The sequence below is a fragment of the Temnothorax longispinosus genome, chromosome 10 (genome assembly GCF_030848805.1).
Source record: "Temnothorax longispinosus isolate EJ_2023e chromosome 10, Tlon_JGU_v1, whole genome shotgun sequence".
NCBI classification, from domain to species: Eukaryota; Metazoa; Arthropoda; class Insecta; order Hymenoptera; family Formicidae; genus Temnothorax; species Temnothorax longispinosus.
In genome coordinates, this window is record NC_092367.1 from 7,490,192 (window position 1) to 7,515,724 (window position 25,533).

The window sequence follows — 25,533 nt, forward strand, 5'->3', positions numbered from 1 at the left end:
TCATATCGTAAGATAAATCTCTTACTCAACAATATATATTAAAAATTGAAAATCTTTTACTATCGATCTTTATACATTCAGAACGAACGTCGTAAAATTGAAATATATATATATATATATATATATATATATATATATATATATATATATCATATTTGGAGAGAATTAGAAAGAGAAAGAAAAGATAGATCATTTCTTTTGCATTGAAAAACATTTTGTAATTTAGGCATTCAGCATTTTTCAGCGTTTCTCCAAGATCGTTCATCATAATTATTGCCCGTTATTATTTATCATAAATTTTGCAAAAACCAAGTATTACATCCGTTGTGCAATTTTCAGGGACACGATTTTATGAACTCTTATTTGTTTGCCGAGGACTATTATGTATACGCTACACGAGGTCCGCGAGGATAAGACACACGCGCGATAAAAAAATCGCAGCGATGCCAATAGGCCGCGAATAAGCGCCGCGCCGGGCGCAACGCGATAAAGTATGCTTTTAGGACATTAGACGACGGCGATGTCGGCTGGAAATTAGCTGAAATAATTTACACCCGAGAAATCGCGTGGCGAACAAAACCTCGGCGGTAAAATTTCACCCTGCCGCTAAAATATGCCACGCATTTTCTACCTTCGAAACGATGTGTTGCAAAAGTATGTATATGTAACGCGGGTAATTTTGTTGCGGACATTATTGTTTAACGCAATCTGCATTTCGAGACGGAGTTTTAAGAACCTGTTACATTTAGGAGAAAATTAATGCCGCAGTTATAATTGAAATTAATTACTAGTTTAAGAATCCAATTAAAAAATTACGAGAATTTAATTTACTAACTAAAGAAACAAGAGGTGTTTTACAATTTTTATTTTAATAAATTTTAATAAATTTTTCTAACAATCTCATCTTAAGACTTTTAATTTAATATCTGCATATACTTTTGCGTGCTTTGCATAATTTATTTTTTTTCCTCCTCGCAATGTAACATGTAAACATTTTTCTCTCACATTTTCTATTTTCCACACAAACTCGGCGTGCAACAATTAATTAACCTCTTCAAAATTATATTTATTTCGAAATTGAGTTATATATGTATACATCTAACAATTACTATCAACATTTTCTTCTATTGAAACTATGATATTAATTCTTTGACTATCCTCCTATTCTTCGATTCTATCTCTTATTTCCCTTCTTGAAATTGCGCGTAAAATTGTTCATTAAAAATCGACTTTATGGAAAAATAGTTTTACTCCAAATAACGAACAATGCATAACTCTCTGTTTTCGCATTGAGCTGTTTTATTCCACGTCGACCGGCCGGCGCGCGCGGGCGCGTGCAACAATAGAGAATGGCGACTGGCGACTGCTCGCGATAGTTTTGTGTGGAGACCCGTGGCATTCAGTTGACGGCAGTGACAACGAGAAAGAAAAAGCAAAACCGCGGCGAAAAAATAGAGCTTGCGGTCTCTATGTGATTCACACAAAAGCACACAACACGCACCTCTATAGGAATGCATTTTATCAGCAAGTAAATTCGCTACTTAATTTCTTTCATCCTAAACTTGATGAAACTTGTAGATTTGTAGACGCGAGAAGAATTTTATAATTTCTGTTTCTATCCCTATTGTTCCATCATACTCAAATTGTACGGATAAAAATATTACTCAAAATTTCATTATTACTTTATCGAGATAGAAAGAGAAGGAAGAGAGATAAAAGATTCTCTTTCGTAAAAAGATGATTTTTCGTGATATTTCGTGGTATGTAATAAAAATATTTAGAGAATAAAACACGAGATTGTTCACTTTTTAATACGTCTGCTTTAAGCACCGAAGTATGCAGATTTAATCTTTACTGTGAGATACCAATATCCTATGTTAAATTTAAGCGCGCCATCCCCCAGGCGCGCCTTGACATAGCCGTCTCTGCTCGATGATCCGTCCGATATTCCGGCCGCTCGGAAAGTTTCACGGGCTATCTTTGACGTTCGACATGATAGATTCCGGAGATGACCGGCAGCCGTTGGAATGACATCCCGTCAATTCAATAGAAGCGTCGCAAAATTCACTGACAAACGAAAGTACCGCATTTTATTTAATTTCAGCAAAAGCTCGGTATTTATTCAATTCCGAACTTCTTCCGATTTAATATTTTTAACATAATATTACGTGTAGTCAAATAATTGAGATGTTGGATAAACGAAACAAGTTAGATAAATAAGTCTTTATTAGATAATTAAGATTAAGATTGTTGTAAACGAAACAATATGCAATAATTTTTTAAAATCATTAGTCATCTCTTTCTCATAATTTCTGAATTATTACGGTGTGAGAGAATACTCGTCTCTCTCTCTCTCTCTCTCTCTCTCTCTCTCTCTCTCTCTCTCTCTCTCTCTCTCTCTCTCTCTCTCTCTCTCTCTCTCTCTCTCTCTCTCTCTCTCTCTCTCTCTCTCCCCCCCTCTCTCTCTCTCTCTCCTCTCTCTCTCTCTCTCTCTCTCTCTCTTCTATCTTCTCTCTTCTATCAAATGCCTCCATCCTCCATTAATTGTAAGTCTTATAAGATTGCGTTAAAAAGTTAATCCTATGTACATATTTTCAGAGTATTTATATTTTTAATTCAAACAAAACGAAAGATTGTTACATGCATCCGGAAAAACGCGTTGTTTATCACATATGGTCATTTCTACCTCGTTTCAGTGGAAAAGATCGACACGCACAGCCATCGCGTGCTGAATCGTATTTACTTGCTCACTATTCTCATGCAGTCTACCAATATGTAACATCGAGAGGAGAATGCCGATGTCGGGAAATACGGCAAGTAGCGAGAACAAAGTATTAATACTTGAACATACACTGTCCGAGTATCGTCGAGCGCCTCTTCCATCAGTTCCATCCCGAGATGAGGGAGAGGTGAAAGAAAGAGACGACGGAGATGAAAAATATAAGAAAGTCGGGTAGAAGCTCTGTTGGTAGGGGCTGAGTGTCGACGAGGGGGTTGGTTGGCCGGTTTAGCCGACGAGCGGGGATGGCTTTAACCGGTCGATACTTCGCGTTCCACGTCGGGGTGCAAGTGAGCGTGCAGGTATAGCAGTGGCACAGCCCTGATCCATACACGCGCTCACGCTCACGCACACGCACACGCACACACATATACACATATGTGATCGAGCTGCCGATCAGCCGGACATAAAATTGTCGCATTTTTTCCATGTAATTTCAAATTAAAGATTCTTCTCTGATAACTTGCATTTAAGCCAAAAAATCTGCTTGCGCATTGTAATTTGCGAAATAATAACTGCAAGAAGGTGATATCAGCTCTAGCTCTAGCTCTAGCTGACATAGCGAACAACGATGCCGACGCCCTTCACGGAAGAATACACAGGGTGCCCGCGGAGTTCAACGTTCTCTCTGTTTCGTTTAGATCGAGCTCTTGACGAAGATAAAGTCGATAGTTTCTCAAGAAAGTCTTTACAGACTTATTTCGTGGTAAACTTAATTATCAAAATGCTAATAAATGCTGATAAGTAACAACATTTCCCGATAATTTTTTATGTATGTGTATACCAATGCGGCGTTAAATTTATTTAGACAGACTGCTGTACTTTTTCTATAATACCTAATATTAAGTTCACAGGCTCGCGTGTATTTTTAAGAAACAAAGAGTAGATAATGTATTCTTTTAATGCTACATAGTTTTTCGTTAGTATAGCAATTTATTGACCTTCTACTTTTTGACGAGTCTTTCTTATCTTCGATTAATGTTAAAAAAATATTTATTATTTATTATGGCAAATATATTGTACTATGTAAAAGCACCATATAATTTTGCATTATTAGATTGCAGAATTTTTCCATGGAATCAACATGCACCAAATCAGTAGATTAATATAATTCGCGTGAGCCATCAATTATACAAACTCCTAATAATAGCAAATGATCGAGTGTCGCGATATTCATAAAGCGGTGCATAAAGCGTACACTGTTTTAATATAAGCGACAAGCTAAAATATGATATACTACGACACGATGTAGAATAAACTCGTTTTGAATAAAAGCGCTTCGTTATAACCGTGCAAAATTTTTGTAACAAGAAGATCCTTCCTGATACAGTAATTATTTACGTTTGAGCAAATTCTCGGTATTAGTATGAATCAAGGATACATAAAAGACTCAAAAAATACAATTAAAATATGCAATATTTATCGATAATGAAATGAATCGTCGAGACGAAAAAACAGTCTGTGTCAGTCCTTATACACAAATGATCATATATAAATTTAATTTTCCAAATAGTCGACACTATCTTTTTTATAAAAAAAAGTCGACATATGAACATGTCCGAATTCAATTTAAACACACTTCTTGATGCTGTGCTAAACTACGCATTGTACGCCAAGTCCCGAGAGAGACGCTACAAGTTCTTCCGATAATTCTACTATTTTCGAAAAGTTTGATATTTCTAACGAGATGGTTCGGCACGCAAATACATGTCAATCGGAATATTTAAAAAGGTATTCGCGTATTTGGCAAAATTCCTGTAACGATAGAAATAATCTCCGCGTAATAAATTAAACTCTAATATACGTTCTAGATTACGTAATAGATTATCCTCTTTAAAACGGAATATGATTGAACGCCCGTGAAAATTTCATATACGTGATTTTGCAAAAATGCGAGAAAGCAGCTCAAGGGGGAAGAACAAATCGGCCAATTTCGCAAATTCACGCCATTCTTCTTCTCGTTGAATTCTTTCCGAGTCTTTTTTATCTCTCGTACAACCTCCAATTGATACATAATTTAATACGATAATTAATCGCGTGTATCACGTATCACTATCCTAAGTTACAAATGGGTCAAATATCGCTGCGAAAACATAATAGTTATTTGTGTAACAAGTGCTGTAAGATGAAAATTCACGGGTGCGAAGTTGACGCACGAGCTGAAGGCGAGTGCGGTCACCGCACCCGGGAATTTTCATCTTTACGCACGGCTTGCACACCCTATTTTATGTTGCAAGTGCGTGGAAAGTGGTCTATCACGCACGCGTAGCGTGCGTAATGGGCCACTTTCCATGCACGTGTTACATAAAAGAAAATTCCGTAACCGACTGCTGATCAAGCTGTAACTGCAGTTTCCCGGTGTTAGATTTGCATAATTTATCGATTATGCATGGAAATCGATTTATCGTTATATAGTATATCGTTACAGAAGAAACATAAGCAAGTTCTTTGATAAATTATGAGTTATTATTTCTCGAATTGTGCTCCAAGAAGATAATTAAGATGCAAATTTAAGCATAGCATTTACTATTATAAATGCATAATTATACACGATTTATAATCTGCAACATTAAATATCACCTGTACATTAATCTGTTTATTAATCTCACAATCATAGCTATTACATAACAAAAAGACAAATTTAGAAAAAAAACTTTATTACCATTACTAGACAGTTTGTTGCTAACTGTATACAATACATGTATAGCCTTATATAAAAACAAAAAAGAATACGGATAATCGTAGCGTGTAAACGATGAAACCGGTTACACTTTTTGCGAGACGATATACGAGTCAACAGTCATATAATCTAGTGCCATATAATACTGTACTGTACAACGCGGATCGAGGTTGTCAAGATGTGAATTGAATTCTTAAAAAGATCTATCGTCCTCGCTATTTCGCGACATTCCTTTTTCATTGTGATGAATATACTTATTCGTTGTCAATCATTGTACTCGAGCGTTCACAAAGACCACAGTTATAAACCAAGAAAAACTATGATAACACTTCTGAGAAAGATCTTCCCTTTAATTTTAATGGATTAATAGAGACTTTTTAATAAATATATAATTTACTCTTAATGATATTACATTTATATTGCTGAAATAAATATATTATCAACCAACAAAAAATAAAAAAAAAACAAAAATTATTAAGTATAGGAAAATAATGTAGAGGTATACGTGTTTTTTAAAAAGTCACGACATGAAAATAAAAGATATGTTGTTATATTCGTATAATGTCAAAGAATAATTAAAATTGCAACCATGTTTCGTTGATAAAATCGTGACAACTACGTGATTATATTATTCCGTTTACGTGAGCGTCGATCGATAAAAAAAAACTTATCCAAACACCTCGTTTAAAATGGAATTAACAATAAGTAAAAACGGGTCTTCGCATTTTTGTAGATTGATACAGGCATCGATCGAAGAGAGTGCCATTATACGTATGTATATTTTCCACGGGAATTTATTTCCGTCCGCATGCCTCGTGACATCTGCGGTGAATTCGTAATGCAGTCGCATTGCGACTGCACGCAGTCTCATATTTCAATGAGTGCGCACTAGCTACAGTAGCGGGTCGCGGGTCGCGGATCGCGCTTATATATGGCAACTCGCGGAGTAAATAGAACGGTCGAGCGCGAAACCTGTTGCGACAATTTTTCAACAAACAGCTACTTTACTTGTACAAAGCAGAAGTCATTGATCACTTTGAACGGTTTATCGCTATGTATAGGAACATTGCAAATGCATGTGTGAATATGTTCTTCATTCATGTGACATATTTAACGATTTCGTCATTTTTCGGAATATAAATTACACAAATTTGTGGGATTTGAAATAAGTTCCGAAAAAGAGTAATGTAATGTTGGCATAAAAAAGTGACAGAGCGTATATATTATACCACTATAATTGAATCAAATAAATCGGCAAACAAACAAGCAAATAAGCAATATAAAGAGTTTGTATGACATTTTTTGAATTCCTGTAAGATAATCAACTGATGCACACTTGTCGCTTCATCATGTACAATTAATATAATACACGCTTGTAATTAATGCGAATCCTAATCGTGCATTCATTAAATCATTATCATCATTTAATTATCACGGTTCGTTGTTCTCTTACATAAGAAAAAACATACTTGTGAATAAATCAATTAACGTCTAATACTCTAACTCTAATGCGTCTAATTTTTCGATCGGTCCAAGATAGCCATGACTCTTCTCGATACAATCACGTGTCTTTGCTCATGTTAAAGATTAAAGAGCCGTTATTTCCATGCGGTGACTCTTTAGCGTCACCGGCAAAGACGAAAGCAAAGTTGGAGCGAGACATCTCTGGTACTTCGCTCCGTATAGTTTATCTCGCTATTGAAAGTATACTTGATGGAAAATTGTCAACCGCGTTACAGCTCGTGAACAGGCTTACAAATTGAAATCGGTTTTAACACCGTAAATGCAATTTGCCAGAAACTAAACTACTTCCCCAACTGTCGACGCGTTTCAATCAAGCGTGATGGCAAAGTTGCTAATTTCAAATCTACGCAACAAGGTTGTTTTGACGGGAACGAGAATATTTTGCATTATTATTAACATATAAGAATATTGTAAATAATAATACTAATCTGGTATTATAAAGTTGTTCCAGATTCGCGCGCGCGCAGTCTATATTCTACGCAAGAAATTCATTGAGTTGAAGAAATTTCACTTATATCAATAAAAAGCGCATTAATGAAAAGCCTTTAAAAGCCTCATTTTTTTTACAATTTCTGAATACTTAATATTAAATTAGCCGTTGCTAACTAAAATTCAATTAAAATTTTGTTCAAGTAAAAGTCCCTTGAATTTAACCGAAAGGTAAGAAATCCTAAAGTTTACTAAAAATTTCTCCTTTAAAACTCGGTTTTTAAAAATTGATTAAAGAATGTTGTTATTATGTAAACTATACAGACAGGAATGTTGAATGATATTATTGATATTGTTCTTTTGTATTGCCATGTGACGTAACAGATAATTACATTTTAAACGACTATTCTTTCGCTTTTTATCTAAAAAAAAAAAAAGTAGGCAGACTTTATGAGGGGAATCTAGGCCGACTTGTCAACCAGTCACGATCACTTAAACGGCACACGGCTGTACATGTATATCTAAGAAAACGTACTACGCAGTATCACGTTATTCACGTTCATGAATTTAGACGTCAGGTGGAACCGGGTACGAGCAGTTCGCGGATAGGAATAAAGTTTAACGCCCCAGTTTCCAAGAATATCAGCTGCATTCCGATGACAATGCCTTTCAAATCCGGTAGGAAGAAGTCGGAGAATGGACGCGCATCATCCAAGTTGCAGCGACCAACCTCTTTACTTAATAAGAACATATTTCCTTCGAAAAAATAAACGAGACTCAATTGATATGTATTGCAAGCATTATACGAATAGGAATAGGTAACTTCCAGGGCTTTTTATTAGAGAGACTAACAATAAGTCGTAAAATAATATTCTGTTTAAAACTAAAATAGTCATCTAATCGTAGACTAAAGTATAAAGATTCAAAGATATAAAAAAATAAACCGTAATTATCCATCCACCATATATGTATATTGTATATTATAATATGTATAATTCTCGATAGCATGTTTGAATATCTCGTAAGGCAAAGTTATCCTGGCATTTAATAAATCATTTCTCGTGTAGAAGATAGTTTATTTGAAATTCTTGATAATAAGAGAGGAGGGAGCAATGATATCTCCCATTATTTAGCTCGTTTCGCTTCCCTTTGTAACGCTATACCACACGAGCTTCTCGACCGCGCTTCCTCTTGCACCCGCGACGGTAGTCTTTGATCTATTATTTAAGCGTCGTATTCTCCTGCATTCAGACAAACGGCAAAGAACTTTATCGCTCTCGCAGAATGTCGCTCGAGGATAAGCGAGAAAAGTAGGCGAAACCCGGCGAAACCGCATCCCGAGGGAAACGGTAGGAGACGTACAAGTCCTTCGTTTCCTTCTTTCCTCTTCTCCAACCGGTAAAGTAATGGACCTTGGCATCTCTCACACACATGTATAATGCGAGAGTGCCATTATTTTTAGAACGCACGCTCGCGCTTGTCACTCGCTTTTAAAATCGTGGCAAAGCCGGATTACCTTTCAAAAACTCCAGCGGCGCTCCGGCGTTATCTAACTGTTAAGCTCGTGACGCTTTAAACCTGTCCCCGAAAATTTTGTGACATTTCATTCGTTAAACCTATGAGTACGATATTTTTTAAAAGTTCCTTCAACATTTTCCACCTTTCAAAATTTGTAACCTGAAATTGTTTTTTTTTTGGCGTACGTGATGGACGCGCGTTTACACAATTTTTATTTGTTATTATTTCAAAGAACAAATGGAAAACAAATATTAAAATTATTTCAAGTACCTCGATTATCACCATCAGTTTATCTCGTATTTATTAATTTCTCAAGTTAAAAAATAATTTTTCATTGTCTTAAAATAAAAGAGATATAGATATTAAATAATGTTCCTTTTACCGAAAGATTTAATTACTCCAATGTATCAAAGCGTTTTTAAAAAAAACGATTGTTATTCATATATTAAAACAATATTTCATTTGCGATCATTGAATAAAAGTTATCGCATTTCATCTACATTCGTTGATATTCACATCTAGTGGATTCTTTTAACAGCAAGTACAAATAGAAACTTTATTAGGAATTGACGCTCGCGTGGAGCCTGTCCGTTGTATAATATCGTCACACGCGTCGATTCCAAAATCGCGAATAGATGTTCCGCAATCGAAAGATAAAAAGAACCGGCTTCGATATAAATGCCCACCGTTCGCGGCCCACCGTGTCTGAAAATAAGTTTGCCTCCGATCCGAGGCCCCAGAAATAATATTCGTGAGATGGAGGCAAAACCGGAGTGCCGAAACTCGATGGACCTACTCGATCTCTTCAATGCAAAATCACCTAGTAGACGTATTTGATCGTATCAGATCGATTTGCCGAACGAATCGTGCTAATAAAATACAATCGACCGTATGTATACGTGTACCTATAAATACAAAGAATACAAAGGTATCCAATAAAAGATATTGCGATTATTACTCCACGAGTAATATAGAAAAAATTTCAAGCTTGCAAAATTCGTTAAATTCAAATTAATAGTGTATCACGCGTATATTAAATAAGTTTATTAAATAAGTATACTGTATACACATATATGTACTGAGAGAGAGAGAGAGAGAGAGAGAGAGAGAGAGAGAAAATTTCCACTTCACCGAGATCGATCTGCATAATCGACGATTACCGGCGAATACGAAATTCGTCATATTTCTAAACAATCCGTTGGAAATAAACGCACGACGCCAAATGTGCACCGATTATAATTGCTGGTAGTACTCTCGCTAGCTGGTAGTACATCTTTTGAATACGCAATAACTGATGCGATTATCTGACACGTTGTCTAAGGCTCGACTATTCACACAACTTCCGTTGTGTAAATACACAATTTTAATTATCACCCCGCGGTAGAATTGAGATATATCGATTAATCTGTCGACAGTGGCAAGCTGCCGAGCACCGGGCTCAGATAAACAATTAGTTTTCTCTTAGAACCAAGGCACCATAACAAATAAAAATATGATACAAAGACCGGGACTAAATATAAAAATTTAATTACCCGCGGTAAACAGTCTATCAATATATAAATCAATGCTACGGAAGAAAGAATCAAGACAGATAAAGTCAAAATATTTTCCTATTATATACCTATACATACTTAAAAAAGTAAATTTCCAGAAAAATTTACTAAAAATATAAATAAAAACGGGAATCTGTATATAAAAATTTGACAAAATTTTCAATCATACGCAGTGGCATTTTTAAGACAAAATCAACGATGATTGTTTTTGATACGACCATTTGCGGATCAATGACCTTGCCTATCTGTTATTGTTCAAGACTCATTAGAGTTAAGTGATCTCGCGACACAACAAGTTTTTACTTTCCTCAAGTGATTTGAATTCAAAATCACTTCTAAATCTCGAAGCTATATAACAAGTACCAGTGCGGAAGACATGCTAACAGATTTAATTACACGAAAAATTACCGTGTTCTTCCATACAAAATTTCCAAATATTTCAAGAAATTAAATTCTTTCAACAAATAGTAAATTATTCTGCTAAATAAATGTTCAAATACACTATCGCCGATTTTAATTTTCTTTATCAATCATTAGTATTAAATTCAGTTACTTAATAAAAAGATAAAAACAAATAGAAATAAAAAAATAAAACGTGTACATTGTGTAAAGATAAAACTAACAGTAATTAAATGGAATGCTACATCATTTAATAAGCAAAATCTCAAAACCATTTTTCTTAAAATTCTCAAAAAATTCCTGAATTGTGTATAGTTATAGAAAAGTAGCACTGTCATAAAAAAAATTGAGATTTGGGTTAACAAATGAATAAATTTAAAGATCCAAGACTTGATGAATCGCGCAATCTTTTAACGGACTTCAATTTGCTATCATTGATGTCATCATATTTATATTCGCGCCATCATGATGCGTGGTGGTCATCGTTAGATAAACTCTATAAAAAAATAGAAATATATAGAGATGCGTTGAAACGATGGAACTCGACGTATGTCTTTGTGAAACGGCATGGTCTCATTAGAATGGGGGAAACGGCCGTGTGAGGTCAGCAGACGATGAAATTCCCGAGCCGCGTGTTGCATAGTTCTGCAGGGCCTATTTTCATCCTGTGCCGCTCACTATTATTAGCAACATCGCGGCATTGCCGCGCAAGGAGGAGGATACCCGGAAAAGGGGCAGAAGGGTAGAGAACGTAAGAAAAATTCTATAGTATCTATAGTAATTTTATAGTAAGTAGGTTTCTCATAACCCCTTCTTAACGTCGTCTGAACGTAGCATTTACATGATTATTCGAAACAATAATAACGAGAAGACGATTATTTAGTTTTTAACACATTTAACTGCAAGTTGTATTTATTAATCTGTATAAAATTAATAATAAGCAACCATTCTTAAATTTTGATTTAGTTTCTATGTAAAATTTCTCAAGTTAGAATCTTAGTGTTAGATTAAGAAAAATTTAGACGAATATATTTTTTATAACGTTTGTATGACACGTGTCAATTTATTAAAATTATTTCCGATATATATTCACATTTACTATTTTCAAAATTCTCAAACTCTGGTGGTCATCATCAGAAAACATATCCCACAAAGTTAAAACAAACAGTCTTATACGTGTATAAAAATGTGTATAAGAATGGAGACTCTACACGCATATCGATCCCGCTAACCAAAGTAAGAAATAATTAACATAGATCTCCCTTGGTTCCTTCAACTTTACGCACTGAAATAAATCGCGATGATAATGGCGCGGCTAGAATGTCATGCTAATGCGTTCCATATTTATAGCTAGCTGGACCAAATTATGAGCGAGAAAGAGAGTGCGATAGCCCTTTCGCTCGCAAGTACAGCCGCGTTTCCACAAAAATGTACTATAACTGACATTGCGCAAGAAACGGTATTATCGGACAATATTATCTTATAATAAAAAATTAAAAGCCTATTAAAGATAATAATATAATAATTTCTCAATATTAATATATTAAGTATCTACATATAAATATACATATAAATTTTTTATCGTTTTGTCAAAATTAGGATATGACAATAGCGAAAGAGTTCTATTTCGGAAAAGCGAAAACTATCGAAGCAACATTCGCGGAATTAACCTGCGCACCAGCCTAAGTATATCAAACAAACTGGAGCACATTTGTATATCGACCTCCTTCGTCACCGCGTGCTAATATGTTAACCTATTAATCAATATCTCCTTCCTTGCGTTTATAACACTACATATTTATCGTGCAAACATGCAACAATTCCATATGTCTATGAGCATTTGTACGCATTGTCGTTGCGCGCACGTGTATACGTCTGTGTGCGATAAACACACCCACCACATGAAAGAGCGTTGGGTTATCGATCGTACCTGCGTTAGAAATATCTCTAGGGAAGACCCTCTCCGGCAGACACGTGGAGGACTGCCCTCAGACCTCAGTGCCCTCCCAACCGAGTACGAGCCGAGCCGAATACGACCGAGTCCTAATGGCTCCAGGCTCGGGCTCGGGCTCGGGCTCGGGCTCGAGCTCGGACTCGGGCTCGGGCTTGGGAGACGTGGCTAGGCAAAGATAAGGAAATATTATCCAAATATGCGACCCCCTCGTCCTCATCCTTTAGGCCAATTCTACAATCATTCGTATGTCCAATGAGAAAAATTCGTTTTCGAAAAAGAAATTCTCTCATTATTGGACCATCGGCTGCGTGCCGACATCTGACTACGACATACGGCTGATTGTGGAACCGGCCTTACGAAAAATGACACACTGAAAATGTTGAGCAATTTCCTAGGTGCTCTAGCCAATGTAATCAGAAATTAAGAAACTATCATCTTTTCGTCAATAAGCATGATTCACCAATCGCTTACATATTTTGCTAACCAATCTATCCCGCGATAAGTATTCATCTTATTAATAACACAATTATTTTAATTCCAGCACGCGAGTTAAACTTAATTGTAAGACTTTGTCTTTAAGAAAAGACTCGTATATCTTAGAATATAATGAATCATATCATGAATCATATAATGAATCATATCAATGTTTTCGAGAGATATCTTTTTGCAATGAATTATTTCATTAAAGATAACTCTTCGCATAATGCATCATTATAAATATTAATATTAAACAACTTTCTGTAAAGTTTGCCTATTAAGTTACGTGCTCGTTTATAGCTCGCGCCGCAAAAGTTTAATGATTCTCTGCTGAACGCAAAAAATAGCCATCTCCTGTAATACAAGTATTCGTAATCTACAGAGCGACGCACGTAGAATTTTAATATTCCGAGATTCGATCTATTTGCAGCAATGGAATCATAATCAACGAAATATCTGCGCGTTCAAAACAGATCAACACATCGTGTCGATCTTCAAGTTCTAGTTTTAGAGGGAATTAAATCACGTTGGCGCGGTTGGTTTGCCAACTGCTTAATTTCCAGCATTCAACGCGGAAGGAAGATGCCGGAAAGAGCCGTGCGAGCACCCTACAATTCGCCGCAGCCGGTCGTTTGCTTAATAGCGAACCAAAGTGCACGGCGCGTAAGTGCGCATTCCGGCGCATAATAATTGCGAGGCATTAACTGGCACTGTTAATTAATCGTCGGCCGTAGCAGCGATGGTCAACGATGTTCGGTCAACGGCCGCGAAATCTCGTTAAATCGCACGACCAACACCGAATATCGGGGTCTTTGTCCTCTTTCCCTCCCCCCTCTCTCTCTCTCTCTCGTCATGCTGTCGTTCGGATCGACCGAATCAAGTTCTCTCCGTCCTGCTTCACTTCCTCTCCTAGCGCGATGTATGTACGGTCGGTTCACCCGAATCGAGTTTCCGGCCGGCATTACGCGAACTCTCTCATCCGCAAGATCGATCCTGTGGCATTACCGTACCGGCTGGCCAACATCACGGTGTCAGTGCCGTCACAGAAATCTAACGAGAAAAAGATCTCCTTCCAAATCATCGAAGTGTAAATCAAATACATGACTGTAAACATCAGTAACTAGACACGTTTCTTGATGAATTGTAAACGAAATTTTTATTCGTAAAAATTTCGAGGCATTTAATAACTGGCAGATCATAGATGAAATTAGACCTATAACGAAATCATAACCATTGTTAAACTGTGAACGAATTTTGCGCTTCTCTATAGACCTTAAATTTCGAATTTGATTTGAAAAATATTTAATGACGAATATTATTTATTATTTATAGCTTAACGGGTTATAGGTAAGTCTATACCAAACGTGAAGGGAGAATTGGAAATGTAATGTGTATTAGATGCGATATATAGAATATCGAGTATAACTAAGATATATATTTGGTGAGATTTAATCCTACTCTAATCTCGGAGTAACCATATTCGCATTACGTATCGCGCGCGCGATCCATAATTTAACTTTCATTCATTACAAAGACATAATTTCAATAGGCAATGCGCACCTCTTCGAATAAATCATAAACTAAAATTATTTATTGTATCTATGAGTGTAATAGCGATGACCGCGAATGATGACTGAATGGACTTTCGTCTGGACGTTGCGTTGTCTTGGTTCGCGCACGCATCACGGAGATCGATCTGCAAAAGCCTACAAAAATTCCTTGTAGCAATGCAAACGTTCCCACGACCGTAAAAGCCGTGCTGACAGAATAAATAAATATACGGCGAAGCACGCAAAAAGACGCCGAAGCAAATAAATTCTCATCTCGCCGCGCCGTCTAACGCATGCTCCTCTATTTATTCTCACCGTCGTCGTTGCCATCTCAGTCGTCATAGTCGCACAAGGTCGACCGAATCGTCCGGATAAATCGATATCGACGAGCTACAAGCTATCAAAGGCGAGTTTATTACTCCTTTATTACCGTTGCCACCGTCGCCATGCATCGAAGATAAGACAATCGAACGCAACTTGCTTTCTCCGCGTCTTATCTCGCGAGAGAAAAAGAATTGCGATTGATTGACTCATTCCGTTTCCTAAGCTAGTTTTTTTTCATTTCCTTCTGGCGTCATATTTCGAAATCTCGAACTCGAAAATGTATTTTAAATTCCTTGGAATAAAGCGCATGGGTCTTACGTGCTTGGGGGGGAGGAGGCAAGAGAGAGAAAGAGAGAGAGAATCCGTGATCAATACTGACAAGAAAGCTCAAAATTTTAACCAGAGAAAATTACTGTCATGTTTTTCCCTCTTTGACGTTTCATTTAATATTTATGTAAAATTATATTTCTACGAAAAACAGAATTTAGCACATAAATCCAAAGTTGCAAAGTTCAATTCATTGCAATGCAAAGTATGAAATCACTTCGTTGTAAAGTCAATCAAAAATTTGCAACAGATCGATCCAATTGTCTGACAACATTTTATACATTTGCCGACAATCTCAGAGATTTCCCGAGAGGACGAATCGTAAAAATAACGTAAAAATAATGAGGTTCGTTACAGACGCGGTTTGACGTTTACCATTTCTAAAAACGACATTTTTATTCCTAGCATGATTTCAAGCTCTTCCGCTTTACGGCATAATTTTCGCGATTTCTGAAAGAGGGAAAAGCAAAAATATGATGATATACTGCACAGCAAACGCAAAATAGACGCGAGAAAATGTTTGTCGAGACAAAATTTTGAGTGCACGCGGTAGCGAGTATTTTCTAGGAAACTTAAATAAAAAGATCGGAAAAGAGAAAATTCGAAAAAGGCAAAGGGGAAAAAGGTCGCGCCATGCTCTACACGTACATATTAAGAGTACACATCAAATGTACATCAAATTACACACAGTTCTTTAAAAGCAAAATAAATATAGCAAAATGTATAGTATAGAATAAATAAGTTTCTGTATATACCACAGTAGAAACGATCAGTATTTTTCTGTCTTACTTCACAGTTTACATGTTTACTGGTTTCAACTAAAATCAAGTTTATCCTTATTATATTAGCGCAATAAGACATCGTTGTTATTTTCCCTATATTACTTTTGCTATAGTTATATAGCTGTCTGTACCGTTACGTTATGTTTTATCGATTGACTGTAACATTGCAAAATATCTAATACGAAATACATCGATAACTGTCAAACGCACAACTAATCTGTTGAGACACGTATCTATAGATAAAAGAATAGTGTGAGGTGAGGAGAGGAGATTGGCGGCAAGGAGGATTAATAATCCATACCGTCGCGTGCAATTTTTGCGGCGCGGGCGTGGAAAATATACATACACACAATGAGTCTCGTAAATAAACCGTCACGGTGCGGCGCGAGGTGCGGCACCGCAAACGCTCACCGTCGCGGTCGATGGCGCTATTACTTGGTGTGCGACGCGGGAATTGGCATTTTCCTTCGTAGTTTTCGATAGAGCCAATATTTACCCACAGTCTTAATGTCAGCGCCGGTGAGCCGATCGTTGCCAAAATCAACATGCGGATCGGTTTGGCCGTAAGCAGCTTCTCGCTTCCGGCCCTGCACCGAGAACCCAAAGATCCGAGGATTAAATCGATATGCCTATCTTTACAGTTTATATCACACTATACGCCCACAAGACTATGCGCGCAAATGATGTAAAATTATACATTCATAATTAGCGCGATACACATGAACATTGCGTAAAGCGTAAAGGTATTTCGCTCCGAATAAATGAGTTAGCCATAGCTTCACAATTGCGGGATCGATGGAAATTGCTTCCGTGCGCTATTTTTATTTTTCGATGGAAGACCGTTTTTAGAACGGAGCGAAATTCGTGTGACATACACATATGCCTATTCCTATTGAATCTAATATCGTGTAATTTAGTTTACAGTTTATAAGGCTCTTATAGTATTAAAGTCGTATTCAACTCGTTGCATATGCGCCACTTTTCCCGATATCAATTTCAAGGAAAATATCTCGTCTACTCGAATAGCGAATGTGACATCTGTTCAACATTTCACATTTTCATTTTGCTATCTGCTCTTTTACGCTCGTTTCAGTTCTAAAAAAAAAAATACGGAAATCTCGGTCAATTATCCGTAGTTTTGCTTTTAAGCGAAGTTTTTGCAAACTAAGTGTCTACATTTCGTACCCCAAAAAAAGAATGCGAAAATTATTCGGCCAATAATATACGAAACCATAAATTGCGAAAGTTGACTATGTATGAAAAGGAAGAAACATGTAACCGTTATCAGTATTGCACTTGGCACTTGGAAGAGTGCCTCGAGGATGAAAACTATCTTGTGTCGATTACGTCCGCCAATTATCATACATTCTCGCGTCACACAGTAAAATCAATAATTATAATTAATAGGTATAGGTAAGAAACAAACATTCTCCCGACGAGATAGCAAAGTCTTTGCGCGCCGTTCGTGAATTATTCAACGGATACAGAAGGCGAGAGAAATGTTTTGATTATACCGTGCCACGAATGCACGCACACGTATACATATATCGCACCTACTATGGCGCACATGTGCCACACGCGTATGTAAAGCCGAATCCGAACCAAGCAAGCGAATGTGAACAAACACGAATGAATTAACAATTTGCTTCAATGCGTGCGAAAGGCGTCTCGTGAGTACCAGCGTGTTCACCGGATTCACCCTCGTTGAAGCGAGTTACGCATTCGTGTTTGATCGCACTCGTTTACTTAGTGAATCCAACTTAACGCGCGTATTAATATACATATACATGTATAAGCTTGATATTCATTGTCAAAACCATTCAAAATCTAAACTCAGCAAGTTTAAGAAAATATATATTTCTATAGAATTATAATTATGTTGAAAATAATAAAATTGGAAAGTAAATATTATAATATTCAGAAATATGTGCAAGGCTTTTAATTTAATTATAAACAAAACTGCCTGAATACATTACACGTACACGAAGATGCGTGTATCTATACGAACGCATCAGAATTTTACTCTTTCGCATTCTCGCGTATCGCGAATGTTCCAAAACGACTGGCACTGATCTATCTGATAAATCTGATCTATATGGTACTCGATGGTACTTGAAAACTGAATGATGCATCGGTGAACGCACGTGGAAATGTGACAAAATGATTACCATGCGAGAAATGCGAAGAAATTGTTACGAATAATGACATCGGAAAGTGCGATGAAAAAATAATTTTATATGTATTTTGGAAAAATATCGATTATATACTTTCAAAGTCCCGTAAATTCTCAAAACATCACCGAATATTCAGAAATCAAAGTCCACACAGATACGAATTAAGAGAATATAGAGAGTAATAATTTTTACCCCTATCTCTATATTATAACAGGTACCCCTCTACACAGGTACGAGAAAATATTCGATAAGACGATAAACTCTGACACCCTGCGTACGATATGATCATCATAAATGATATGGAGAGCTTTTGAAAAGAAGAATCAACTACCATTGGACAGCAGGTGATCCGATATAACGCGTGTTTTAAGCACGCTCTAGTCTCCATGTATCTATCAACTATGGCGTAAACTCTGCCGAAAAGACGTGGGATGTGATCGAATATATTGTTTTTGTGCACCCTTGAATATTTCAGAAACTGGAAAGTCATTACGTAGTAGCATAATACACGCGATTAACGATTAGTCAGTTGCAAAATTAATCGTGAAAAATTGAGAGAGAGAGAGAGAGAGAGAGAGAGAGAGAGAGATCCTAACAGAGAATAAAGCAATTTATCGCACATTCTGTGTGCTGTGTACTTGTTTACAAGATTAAGATAAAAAGCAAATATATAATTCGGAACTAAAACGTATCAGACTCTCCCCCCCCTTATGTTTTGAATTTATGTTGGATATGGTTTTATATTTCACAAGCTTCCAAATTATAGATGTTTATATCATGGAATCTAACTCTCGCATACGTAAGTCATATTAATTCTTAGTATCGACTATCGAAATACACCTTTCGCAATAAAAGTCGATAAAAGTAAATAAAAATGTACAGAAAGATACATTTTATAATTATACCTAAAAAAGTATATGTATACCATTACATAAATTATATTACTTAGAATTTGGACTTGGGATAAACGTATAAAGTCTCGCATTTAGATCGACTCTAAAATTTCTCGCACTAAGAAAACGTTTAGATATGCTGAAATATTGACAATTGGATCAGTATCTCGGAAAAAATACTTTCCTAGCGCAACACATGCGCAAAATATAATAATCTGGCTTGAAAATATTGATTGTATATGTAATTAAAACAAAGATAGAAACTGTAATTAGAAAAGTTTAAAAATCGTTGGCAAAAATATTTCGTTGTTTTTTAAAATAATACTGATACTGATTGATATATACTTGAATCTCGCCCGCTTCGTTTTAGATGTCTGTCAAAAACAAACATTTTTACCCTAATTTAATTTAGGGCAACTCCCTCTTAACTACTACTCTCTTATAACTACTGTTGTACACATACATAGAAGAATGTACGTACTAAAAATAGTTGTCGTTCGATAAAAAAGGTACAAAGGTTAAAAGGGCTAATACAATAAAGTCGAGCTAGGATGGCTCATCGCTTTCTTGCAGAGAAGCAGACACGAGCCCAGATACCAAGTATCGTGCTCTAATAAAAAAGAGAACATGAGAATATCCACGAGTATCGGTGAATATCGGCATACTCGGCGCGGTCGCTCCGAAATGCGATTTACAATTAGCAAACGTCGAACAATTCATTCATGCGGTTCTTCAGCGTAGCGGAAAGCGCTATAAATCGGGCACCTACAATCTACGGAAACGTATGCATTGACGTGCATTCCAATATCAGAATACCTATCAATTTCTTACGCGTCGATACTTGTATCGGATCTTCTCGTCCCTGCATGAAATGTATCGTATATCGAGAAACACAAAAAGAACTATAACTGCAGCGATCACAGTTATGGATAAAAGAATTGATGGAGATTAACAGCTGGAAAATGTTAATGTGTACCAGATTTATACAAATAAATCAAATTCAACGCAAAATATATAATATTATTAGAAACTACGTCGATAAAATATTTTTACGAGGGAAAGAGAGAGAGAGAGAGAGAGAGAGAGAGAGAAAGAGAATTATGATGATATTTAGAATATATATCTCTACACATATATCTACATACATAATGGCCTAGTTTACACCGATCACTTGATATGCGTATTAAATAGTAAATAACTAGTAAATTAGTTTGATTATTGGCTGATCAGCTCAAATATACTATTTGATACGCGTATCAAGAGATCGGTGTAAACTAGGCTAGTATGTATGTAACTAATTTTTTTTAACAAAGTTACATCAACTATACATATAAAGTTATACAAATTATAATACATTAACAGGTATTAACCCTAATTTCTAACTAAATTTTTGAATAGTTACGTATTGCAAAAGTAGCGCATAAATTTTTCGATCGCAATGAGATCGCGCCGAGGGAAGATCTAGTAACTTTTAGGGATAACAGCATGCAAGACTGCAACCACCTGCCGTCGCTCGTGCCACGAGGGTGGAGAAGATCGACGAGGGATGACGAAGAAGAGGAGAAGGAGGAGAAGGAGGACGAGAGAACGGAGAAGGTGAAACGTGGCAGAAGAACGAGAAAGGGGGAAGCGGGTGGACAGGGAGAGGGAGATAGCGAGAGTAGAGTAAAAAGAGAGAGAACGCGGGCGAGCGGAGGGCAGAGGGCAGAGGGCGGAGGGTGGAAGCCGGAGGGTGGAGGGCGGAGAGCGGAGGAGATAAGGGGGAGAAGGTAACGAAGGTAAAAAGCGGCGCGACGACGCGACTAGACGCGATATCGATTCGGTAACAGATCCGCGCGCGTATACACTATACACGATGCTCGAGCTCTACGCTTACCGCTGCTTCTCGCACAGCGCGAGAGGAAAGCGGCGCGGAGAGGAACAGGCGCCCTGACGCTTTATATATAGAGACTGAGCGGATGGCGGACGGCGGACGGCGGACGGCCTGTGCCCGTGGCGCTTAAATATAGACGAAATGCAACGGGGTGTCTCCCGCGCCGCGCGCGCAACAGAGAGGGAAAAGAAAGGCCTCAAGACTTGGCGTGACATGACATACATCAAGAGATCGAGACGAGAGCGCGTAGTACGCGCAGGATGCGTACATGGAAGAGAAGAGGAAAGATGATAAGGAACGAGAGAATCCGGCAAACGTAGATAGGAGGAGGAGAAAGAGGAGGAGGAGGAGAAGGAGAAGGAAGACGGTGAAAAGACGTACCCTGCATACGCAGGGAACAATTATGGCCGACCTCGCCGCGCCGCGTCGTCTGCTACGTACGTCGATCGTGAATAATCGCGATCTGTGCGCACGTCCTCGCGCTATCATCGCGCTTGCTCGCGCGCGTGTCCGGCGAGGAAGAAGAAGTTGCTCCGAACTCCGAAGGCGGACGCCGCACCGCGCCGGCACGAATGACCGCAGAACTCTCTCCCCTCCCTCCCTGCCTCCTTCTCTCTCTCCCTCTATGTCTTCTCGTACGAATATTATCAGCAGAGACAGGAAAAGAACCGGTCGGACGACAAAAGCGCGATAGAAGGAGGATGAAGCGTGCGAATGCGAGAGAGCGACGACACGCGGAGCAAGCGGAGTAATCTCGCACGCTCGCTCGCGCGGCGCGAACAGGCGCGAATAGAATATAAAATTGCGGTACTCACTTTCCGAGTTCCTCCTTCAGGTCGTAGTTGTCACTGAACCGCGTGCAAGCCGTTGGCAAAGACATACCGAGGCTGCTCGCGATTAATTTAACCGCACTACCGGACTCGGAAACACGAGCGCGAGAGACCCACTACCGGCCGCCACTATTACTGCACACACGCGCTAGGGGAAACTTCGCAGGTCAAATTCGATCAATAGAGGGGAACCGCCGCGGCGCTGCTCCAACACCGGGACGACGACGACGACGACGACGACGGCGGCGGCGGCGGCGGCGGCGGCAACGGCGGCGGCAGCGGCGGCGGCGGCGGTGGCAGCGGCAGCGACAGCGGCAACGGCAGCGAACGCTGACGACGACACTACGGACGAGGTGGAGGGGCGATGATAGCGAGGCGGATCGCGGATGGGCCGGACCGGGCAGAGAGAAACGGAAAACTTGAAAGGCGGGCTACGCTCGCTCCGCAGGCTTGCAGCACCGACAACGGCGACAACGAGCGACGCGACGACAGCAACGAAGACGCACGGTCAACGGTGTGCGAGAGGAAATCTCGCGATCCGCGCCGCGCTGCCAATCGATCGCAGCTTCACCTCTGTCGTCTGCGGGAAATTCTACCGCGACGCGTCCACGACGTACGACGTACGACGTCCACGACTCCGCACTACTCCCCAGTCCCCGGCAGATCGTTGACTGACTGAACTGACTCGCGTAGTCGCCAAGTCGCGCACTGGCGACAGCCGGCGCGATGGAGGGAGTGGGCGGCCAGCAATGGCGGACGAATCGAATCGTCGACTGTGCGCGGCGCGCTCCTTCGGCTCCTTCGCGAAGGACGAGCGGACGATGGCGAGAGCGAGGGCGAGCGCGAGGGCGAGCGCGAGGGCGAGCGCGGAATGCGACGTGCGGATGCGCGCGCGCGGTCAATCCGAGTGATACTGACAATATATATTACATAGAGGCGGCGCGCCGTCGGGCGCAAACACGAGATTTACTACTGGCGCGTTCGATTCAAACGACCGTGTCCGAGAGATCTCGACGATCTACGCTCGAACACCCGAGAACTCGAGAACACGAGATGCCTATTGCCTCCTCGTTATTCGCAGCGTTACTTTTTCGAGATCCGCGACGCTTTTTCGAATCTCTTTCGATTTCGATACATCTGAAGAGAGATAGGAGAACACCCGGCTTTCCGCATTAAACTAACGCGAATGATACGTTTGCTTTATCGAATGCATTTTTGTTTTTTATATTTTCTACTGTACTGCATCTCGGACAGTTCGGACAGGTATGGGCACGTCGCGTCGCCTCGAAAAGATTAAAATAATAAAATAACTCACCGGCCGATGCGCAACAGCGGAGTTGTAAGTTGTAGCCCTGCGACCTGCGATGATCTGTAACATAGAAATATTTTTACATTAAATAAAGCAGTGCAAGAGTGTCCAAGAAAATGAATACGTACTTGAAGTAAATAATTATTATATCGCGCCCGTTAAATATAAATTTCTAAAACGTTATTTTAACAGATGTGATCTGATTTTAAGATGTTAATGCATATTTCCGCGCATTAACTCGCTCGCGTAATTAGTAGGACTGACAGGACAGCAAAATAATAAATAACAAATAACAATAACTATAACTCACCTTACGGTCGCTCCCAGGCCCCCTTCTCCTCTCCTCGATCCTCCTCCGTTGGTCCATTGTTGCACTCACTCACGACGCGACGACGTTCACGAGCGAAAATGCCGAAAATCGACGATATCGTCACTTATGATCGCGCGACGCGCAACGCGCGATACTGAAAGCACGGCACTCCCGGTATTATAATCTCACGGCGCGTATACTTAATTACACGGCGACGAAAGAATTACGTCGCGGTCGGAGAAACTACGAACGAAATCTATATACGATCCGCTTGACACCCATGACGCCGCGCCGTGACTTCCCGCCATCCCGCGCACAGGTAGACGTGAGTGACGTGACTACGTGACAAATAAAACAAAGATGGCGGAGAGAAATTCATAAATCGCACGGCCAACTTCAGTCGCCAGTCGCCAGGACCGGCCAGGAGCAACTGTCGCGAGAATGCGATTACGCCATTTTGATTAACTACATGCAATTATAAATTATCGATTTATGAACGATTTATCTATCCTCCACGATCGCCAAATCGTGAAACACGATTAAATATGAGCTGGTTAAATTGTTAATAGACACTGTCGCTAATTAAACACGTCACGGCTCGCGGCTAGCGGCGTCACTCGATTCAGGGTTCACTCGCGTATTCTTTATCCGTGTTCCGAAAACGACGGACGACGGACGACGGACGACGGACGACGGCCACTTGATTCTGAAATCGCGTGACACGACGCGAGAAAAGCGAAATCGGCGACCGGCGACACCCGGCGATTCGTGTATTTACTCCGCGAATTCCGCGATATATGTGATACGGGAGCGGGAGCCGGGAGCGCGAGACGCGGGACTCGGAGTAACGACGACAACGACGTCAGAACGGGCTACGGCCGCCACGGGCCACGTACGCCGCGGTAAACATGAGTAGTGGGGACAGAGTGGGGGTAGGGCCGCGCGCCGTCGGTTAGTTCGGTATGCCGGATACCGGGTATGCGAATAAAGTCTACCCCTCTCTATCCCTACTACTCATGTTATCGCGGCGCCCGCGGCCCGTTATTATTTCTGATGATGTCGTTGCTCGCACTTCGGGGAGTAATATACGAATCGCCAGATCCGCGTGTTCAGATTACAAAAACCTGTGATACATCGAATGTGTGTGTGTTCATTTAGTCCGGTTCTACAATCAGTCGTAGGTCGGAACGTAACCGATGATCCAATGAGAAAAATTCGTTTTCGAAAAAGAAATTCTCTCATTGGACCATCGGCTGCGTTCCGACATCCGACTACACATGCACGTAATTGTAGAAACAGCCTTAATACATGTGCTTTGCGGACTTTATATATGTACGGATACTGAGGTAGTATATCACATTCGATTACATTCTTTCTTGATGCGATCGGTCTCGCTTTTCTCAACCGTCAACTTGACTCGCGTCTCGCGTTGTGTCACGCAGTTTCAGAATGAAGTTTCCGTCGTTCTCGAAACGGATAAAGTTGCCGAAATCGAGGCCATCGCACACAAAATGCATCCTGCATAGCTTATTAGCATAAGACCGCTATAAAACCAATGAGCATCCAGCATAAAGTCGCCATATTGATTTACATAAGATGTTCATTGGTCCAGCGCGGCGCCGCGCGCCGGCGGTTTTATGCTATGCTTATGCCTAAGTACGTTTGTGCGATAGCCCTAATATATCGAATGTTTATTTACTACATTTGTGCTTCGCGAAATTGATACGGATGCCGAGGTATGTCGCATTCGATAATAGTGACTTTCTATTACATTCTTTCGGACGATCGATTTCGGATTTCGCTTTTCTTAGAGACCCTCAACCGTCAACTTGATTCGCGTTTCGCGTC

At 39.4% G+C, this 25,533-nt stretch overlaps 1 protein-coding gene across 28 annotated transcripts in view; it reads right to left on the bottom strand.

The window, feature by feature from the left end:
- Positions 1-22,925, bottom strand: part of Camkii (Calcium/calmodulin-dependent protein kinase II) — a 119,065-nt gene extending 96,140 nt beyond the window's left edge. For 8 of the 28 annotated variants that reach the window (XM_071790673.1, XM_071790664.1, XM_071790674.1 and 5 more), the window contains exon 1: positions 22,052-22,919. In XM_071790673.1, coding sequence (XP_071646774.1) covers positions 22,052-22,116 — 65 coding nt within the window. In that variant the 5' untranslated portion in view covers positions 22,117-22,919. Of the gene's footprint in view, positions 1-22,051 lie in introns of all 28 variants that reach the window. The other 20 variants (XM_071790653.1, XM_071790654.1, XM_071790652.1 and 17 more) reach the window with 7 other exon arrangements.
- Positions 22,926-25,533: the final 2,608 nt, after the last annotated feature.